Here is a 7,945-nt window from a genome sequence, read left to right as displayed (position 1 = left end):
GACAGTAGAGAGAGAGAGAGAGAGAGAGACAGGGAAAAGGTAGAGAGAGGGAGGGAAAAGGTAGAGAGAGTGAGGTAGAGAGGGAAAGAGAGAGAGAGAGAGAGGGAAAAAGTAGAGAGGGAGAGAGAGAGAGAGAGAGAGAGAGGGGAAAGAGAAGTGAGATCAATACAGTATCAGTTTCCGTAACATCAAAATAACCGGTATGGTGAAGCTGCTTCCTGTCCTGATCAGTTTCTATAACATTAGAATAACTGGTGACGTTTGGGACATATAGCATTACGTAGAGAATAGGACGAGCTTTGGGAGTAGAACATCAACAATATTAATTACCTAAGAACCACTGAGTCAGCATCCTACCATTATACTGTTACTACCCCATAAGGGTTCAGAACCACTGAGTCAGCATCCTACCATTATACTGTTACTACCCCATAAGGGTTCAGAACCACTGAGTCAGCATCCTACCGTTATACTGTTACTACCCCATAAGGGTTCAGAACCACTGAGTCAGCATCCTACCATTATACTGTTTACTACCCCATAAGGGTTTAGAACCACTGAGTCAGCATCCTACCATTATACTGTTACTACCCCATAAGGGTTCAGAACCACTGAGTCAGCATCCTACCATTATACTGTTACTACCCCATAAGAGTTCAGAACCACTGAGTCAGTATCCTACCATTATACTGTTACTACCCCATAAGGGTTCAGAACCACTGAGTCAGAATCCTACCGTTATACTGTTACTACCCCATAAGGGTTCAGAACCACTGAGTCAGCATCCTACCATTATACTGTTACTACCCCATAAGGGTTCAGAACCACTGAGTCAGTATCCTACCGTTATACTGTTACTACCCCATAAGGGTTCAGAACCACTGAGTCAGAATCCTACCATTATACTGTTACTACCCCATAAGGGTTCAGAACCACAGAGTCAGTATCCTACCATTATACTGTTACTACCCCATAAGGGTTCAGAACCACTGAGTCAGTATCCTACCGTTATACTGTTACTACCCCATAAGGGTTCAGAACCACTGAGTCAGAATCCTACCATTATACTGTTACTACCCCATAAGGGTTCAGAACCACTGAGTCAGCATCCTACCATTATACTGTTACTACCCCATAAGGGTTCAGAACCACTGAGTCAGTATCCTACCGTTATACTGTTACTACCCCATAAGGGTTCAGAACCACTGAGTCAGAATCCTACCATTATACTGTTACTACCCCATAAGGGTTCAGAACCACTGAGTCAGTATCCTACCATTATACTGTTACTACCCCATAAGGGTTCAGAACCACTGAGTCAGTATCCTACCGTTATACTGTTACTACCCCATAAGGGTTCAGAACCACTGAGTCAGAATCCTACCATTATACTGTTACTACCCCATAAGGGTTCAGAACCACTGAGTCAGCATCCTACCATTATACTGTTACTACCCCATAAGGGTTCAGAACCACTGAGTCAGCATCCTACCATTATACTGTTACTACCCCATAAGGGTTCAGAACCACTGAGTCAGTATCCTACCGTTATACTGTTACTACCCCATAAGGTTTCAGAACCACTGAGTCAGTATCCTACCATTATACTGTTACTACCCCATAAGGGTTCAGAACCACTGAGTCAGCATCCTACCATTATACTGTTACTACCCCATAAGGGTTCAGAACCACTGAGTCAGTATCCTACCGTTATACTGTTACTACCCCATAAGGGTTCAGAACCACTGAGTCAGTATCCTACCATTATACTGTTACTACCCCATAAGGGTTCAGAACCACTGAGTCAGTATCCTACCATTATACTGTTACTACCCCATAAGGGTTCAGAACCACTGAGTCAGTATCCTACCATTATACTGTTACTACCCCATAAGGGTTCAGAACCACTGAGTCAGTATCCTACCATTATACTGTTACTACCCCATAAGGTTTCAGAACCACTGAGTCAGAATCCTACCATTATACTGTTACTACCCCATAAGGGTTCAGAACCACTGAGTCAGAATCCTACCATTATACTGTTACTACCCCATAAGGGTTCAGAACCACTGAGTCAGCATCCTACCATTATACTGTTACTACCCCATAAGGGTTTAGAACCACTGAGTCAGTATCCTACCATTATACTGTTACTACCCCATAAGGGTTCAGAACCACTGAGTCAGAATCCTACCATTATACTGTTACTACCCCATAAGGGTTCAGAACCACTGAGTCAGTATCCTACCATTATACTGTTACTACCCCATAAGGGTTCAGAACCACTGAGTCAGTATCCTACCATTATACTGTTACTACCCCATAAGGGTTCAGAACCACTGAGTCAGCATCCTACCATTATACTGTTACTACCCCATAAGGGTTCAGAACCACTGAGTCAGCATCCTACCATTATACTGTTACTACCCCATAAGGGTTCAGAACCACTGAGTCAGTATCCTACCGTTATACTGTTACTACCCCATAAGGGTTCAGAACCACTGAGTCAGTATCCTACCATTATACTGTTACTACCCCATAAGGGTTCAGAACCACTGAGTCAGAATCCTACCGTTATACTGTTACTACCCCATAAGGGTTCAGAACCACTGAGTCAGTATCCTACCATTATACTGTTACTACCCCATAAGGGTTCAGAACCACTGAGTCAGTATCCTACCATTATACTGTTACTACCCCATAAGGGTTCAGAACCACTGAGTCAGAATCCTACCGTTATACTGTTACTACCCCATAAGGGTTCAGAACCACTGAGTCAGTATCCTACCATTATACTGTTACTACCCCATAAGGGTTCAGAACCACTGAGTCAGCATCCTACCATTATACTGTTACTACCCCATAAGGTTTCAGAACCACTGAGTCAGCATCCTACCATTATACTGTTACTACCCCATAAGGGTTCAGAACCACTGAGTCAGTATCCTACCATTATACTGTTACTACCCCATAAGGTTTCAGAACCACTGAGTCAGCATCCTACCATTATACTGTTACTACCCCATAAGGGTTCAGAACCACTGAGTCAGTATCCTACCATTATACTGTTACTACCCCATAAGGGTTCAGAACCACTGAGTCAGTATCCTACCGTTATACTGTTACTACCCCATAAGGGTTCAGAACCACTGAGTCAGTATCCTACCATTATACTGTTACTACCCCATAAGGGTTCAGAACCACTGAGTCAGCATCCTACCATTATACTGTTACTACCCCATAAGGGTTCAGAACCACTGAGTCAGAATCCTACCGTTATACTGTTACTACCCCATAAGGGTTCAGAACCACTGAGTCAGTATCCTACCATTATACTGTTACTACCCCATAAGGGTTCAGAACCACTGAGTCAGTATCCTACCATTATACTGTTACTACCCCATAAGGGTTCAGAACCACTGAGTCAGAATCCTACCGTTATACTGTTACTACCCCATAAGGGTTCAGAACCACTGAGTCAGTATCCTACCATTATACTGCTACTACCCCATAAGAGTTCAGAACCACTGAGTCAGCATCCTACCATTATACTGTTACTACCCCATAAGGGTTCAGAACCACTGAGTCAGTATCCTACCATTATACTGTTACTACCCCATAAGGGTTCAGAACCACTGAGTCAGTATCCTACCATTATACTGTTACTACCCCATAAGGGTTCAGAACCACTGAGTCAGTATCCTACCGTTATACTGTTACTACCCCATAAGGGTTCAGAACCACTGAGTCAGTATCCTACCATTATACTGTTACTACCCCATAAGGGTTCAGAACCACTGAGTCAGCATCCTACCATTATACTGTTACTACCCCATAAGGGTTCAGAACCACTGAGTCAGTATCCTACCGTTATACTGTTACTACCCCATAAGGTTTCAGAACCACTGAGTCAGTATCCTACCATTATACTGTTACTACCCCATAAGGGTTCAGAACCACTGAGTCAGTATCCTACCATTATACTGTTACTACCCCATAAGGCAGGGGTTTTTAAACTTTATCAGCCTGGCACCCAAATTAGAATTGTTGTGTTTTCCTGTGACTCAAGCGTAGGAAAATATGTAACTATATGTACATTTTGGCACATTTTTTATGCCCTTATGCCTAAAACAAATGCAATATAGACAAAAACAAATAACAATGAAATTAAATATTCATATGAATATAGTATATTCATGTTTATTTCCCCCATTAAAAACACTCTTACATATCTGTCTAGATTGGAACTGCTGCTTTTAAAATACAATAAATCATTTTCATCCTTAACTGGAATAAAGTGATTGATCACATCACACAGGTGTAGACTAGAAAACACAGTCCTAATGAGAGGTGTGTGGCTGGTTGAAGTTTTCAACGAGCAGGTCTATTCTGGGCTCCGTGTTTAACAATGCAACACTGAGGTCATACTCAGCAATGAGACTGTTTCTGTACTTGTTTTTTTAAAGTACATTACCACTATATCTAGTAATGTAGTTAATGTACGTTCAGAGCCAGCCAGCAACATGGAGTCCAGCTCTGAACTCCTAACTCTCTCTCAAACAAAGTCTCTGACTCTGAACTAGTTGTAGGCCTATCTTTTGTTGTACCCTACATTATAAGTGCTCCTAAGGGGACAGAGAGGTATTATAAACCTACCTAAATTGACAAAAGAGGTGTTATGAGCCTACCTTCGGTAACAGAGATATGGTGGAAGTCTACCTTCGGTAACAGAGATATGTTGGAAGCCTACCTTCGGTAACAGAGATATGGTGGAAGCTTACCTTCAGTAACAGAGATATGGTGGAAGCCTACCTTCGGTAACAGAGATATGTTGTAAGCCTACCTTCGGTAACAGAGATATGTTGGAAGCCTACCTTCGGTAACAGAGATATGGTGGAAGCCTACCTTCGGTAACAGAGATCTGGTGGAAGCCTACCTTCGGTAACAGAGATATGGTGGAAGCCTACCTTTGGTAACAGAGATATGTTGGAAGCCTACCTTCGGTAACAGAGATATGGTGGAAGCCTACCTTCGGTAACAGAGATATGGTGGAAGCCTACCTTCGGTAACAGAGATCTGGTGGAAGCCTACCTTCGGTAACAGAGATATGGTGGAAGCCTACCTTCGGTAACAGAGATATGGTGGAAGCCTACCTTCGGTAACAGAGATATGGTGGAAGCCTACCTTCGGTAACAGAGATATGGTGGAAGTCTACCTTCGGTAATAGAGATATGTTGGAAGCCTACCTTCAGTAACAGAGATATGGTGGAAGCCTACCTTCGATAACAGAGATATGTTGTAAGCCTACCTTCAGTAACAGAGATATGGTGGAAGCCTACCTTTGGTAACAGAGATATGGTGGAAGCCTACCTTCAGTAACAGAGATATGGTGGAAGCCTACCTTCGATAACAGAGATATGTTGTAAGCCTACCTTCGGTAACAGAGATATGGTGGAAGCCTACCTTTGGTAACAGAGATATGGTGGAAGCCTACCTTCGGTAACAGAGATATGGTGGAAGCCTACCTTCGGTAACAGAGATATGGTGGAAGCCTAGCTTCGGTAACAGAGATATGGTGGAAGCTTACCTTCGGTAACAGAGATATGGTGGAAGCCTACCTTCGGTAACAGAGATATGTTGAAAGCCTACCTTCGGTAACAGAGATATGTTGGAAGCCTACCTTCAGTAACAGAGATATGGTGGAAGCCTACCTTCGGTAACAGAGATATGGTGGAAGCCTAGCTTCGGTAACAGAGATATGGTGGAAGCCTACCTTCGGTAACAGAGATATGGTGGAAGCCTACCTTCGGTAACAGAGATCTGGTGGAAGCCTACCTTCGGTAACAGAGATATGGTGGAAGCCTACCTTCGGTAACAGAGATATGTTGGAAGCCTACCTTCGGTAACAGAGATATGTTGGAAGCCTACCTTCGGTAACAGAGATATGGTGGAAGCCTACCTTCGGTAACAGAGATATGGTGGAAGCCCATCTTTGGAAATTAAGTGGCGCTCTAGGTCTACGTAAGTTGACAGAGTTATAATAAGCGTACATAGAGGTATTATAAGCCTACCTAATGTGACATAGAGCCATTATAGACCTACTTAAGGTAACATAGATGTATTATAAGCTTTGATTATATAGTGGTATTATAAACCTACTTAAGGTGACATAGAGCTGTTATAAACCTATGTAAGGTAACATAGCGATATTATAAACCTACATATGTTGACAGAATTGTTATAAACCTACTTAAGATAACAGAGGTGTTATAAACCTACTTAAGGTAAAAAAGGTGTTATGAGCCTACCTTCGGTGACGTAGTCTCGCAGGAAGCTGTGGTTGACTTTGGAGCTCTCAGTGTCCTCCCCCATCGGAAGCAAAGGAAGGGGGACCCGACCTGGACCAATCAGAGCTCTCTCTCCCCTCCCAGGCTCTGCCCATACTGCTGGGGCCTAGCGCAGTGGCCTGGGGCAAGGCATCATGGGATATGGAGGGGCGGAGGTATAGAGAGGATAGAGGGAAGAGAGGGAGAGGTGTGGTGAGGATGGAGAGAGAGAGGGGGGGAAGAGAGGGAAGGAGTTTGGTGAGGTGTGGAGAGGGACAGAAGGGTGAACAGGAGAGGGGGGTGGAGAGAGAGAGAGAGAGAGAGAGAGATTAGGTAGAAAAGGGTGAGAGGGGAGGGGACCTGAGAGAGGTGGATCACCCACACACACACGCACAACACGCGGCGTGACCTCTGATAAAAACACACACTACACACACCACAACACACACCAGGCCCAGCAAGAGAAGGCCCGAAACAATGACAAGTCCACTGATATGCGTTAGAGAGAGTAGTCCATTTGTCTGCCTGTGACTGTGTGAGAGAGAGAGGGAGAGAGTAGCACTCCTTCGTGCTCGCGTGCGTGATAATATCCGCTGCGCTGCAGTATTTCCTTGGTAACAAACAGGAACAGGAACTGTAGCAGCAGCAGTAGTAGCAGGAGTATTTCCTTGGTAACAAACAGGAACAGGAACTGTAGCAGCAGCAGTAGTAGCAGGAGTATTTCCTTGGTAACAAACAGGAACAGGAACTGTAGCAGCAGCAGTAGTAGCAGGAGTATTTCCTTGGTAACAAACAGGAACAGGAACTGTAGCAGCAGCAGTAGTAGCAGGAGTATTTCCTTGGTAACAAACAGGAACAGGAACTGTATCAGCAGCAGTAGTAGCAGGAGTATTTCCTTACTAACAAACAGGAACCGTATCAGCAGCAGTTCTTGGTCTCAGAGTGTGGAAGTCCTTGAAGGAGAGCGCAGGAGAACAGGATCTCTGCTTCTGCAAGAGGAGGAGGAGGAGGAGGAGGAGACAAGGCCTCGACACACCTTCCTACGTTCTGCCTGTCGGCTTGTTTGCCTGCCTGTCTCTCTGCCTTTCTGTGTCTCTGCCTGCGTGTCGGTCTGCCTGTCTGTCTGTCTGCCTGTCTGCTGCTGCTATGTCCTCTGTACTGCAGTGTCACTGAGCAGGCAGGCAGGCAGGGGCACGTGTGTCTCTGTGTGGAGAGGAAAGGAGAGAGAGAGAGAGAGAGAGAGAGAGAGAGAGAGAGAGAGAGAGAGAGAGAAAAGGGTGGCGGGATGAGCGAAAATGAGAGAGGGAGAAAGCGAGAGTAGAGGATGCTGTGGGTCTGTCGCTGCAGCCTCTTTCCAGCTTAGCCAACCAGAGCACAGCTCTCAGTCACGGCTCCGCCCACTGCAGGTGATGAGAGGGAAGTGACCAGCAGAGGGAACAGTGGAGAGAACGAGAGAGGAGGAGGAGAGAGAGTGAGGTCTGAATACCCATACCAGTGTACTACATAATTCAATTGCACACTATGCACTCATCGTTGCATACTATTTAGCACGTACCGTTTAGCAAATGGTATGCAGTATGCCATGGCCTGCAACGCAGTAGCGGCTCCTGATTGGGCTG

The 7,945-nt window shown here is 44.8% G+C and overlaps 1 protein-coding gene across 1 annotated transcript in view; it reads right to left on the bottom strand.

Annotated features, from left to right (window-relative positions):
• Positions 1–7,550, bottom strand: part of LOC106590778 (serine/threonine-protein phosphatase 2A 55 kDa regulatory subunit B gamma isoform) — an 18,897-nt gene extending 11,347 nt beyond the window's left edge. The window contains exon 1 of the mRNA XM_045716321.1: positions 6,309–7,550. Within this exon, the coding sequence (XP_045572277.1) occupies positions 6,309–6,372 (64 nt within the window). The 5' untranslated portion in view covers positions 6,373–7,550. The remainder of the gene's footprint in view (positions 1–6,308) is intronic.
• Between the last annotated feature and the right edge of the window lie 395 nt (positions 7,551–7,945).

This window comes from Salmo salar, chromosome ssa04 (genome assembly GCF_905237065.1).
Source record: "Salmo salar chromosome ssa04, Ssal_v3.1, whole genome shotgun sequence".
Taxonomy (NCBI): domain Eukaryota; kingdom Metazoa; phylum Chordata; class Actinopteri; order Salmoniformes; family Salmonidae; genus Salmo; species Salmo salar.
Note: the sequence above shows the minus strand (reverse complement) of the source record. Positions and strands in the feature narration are given on the sequence as shown.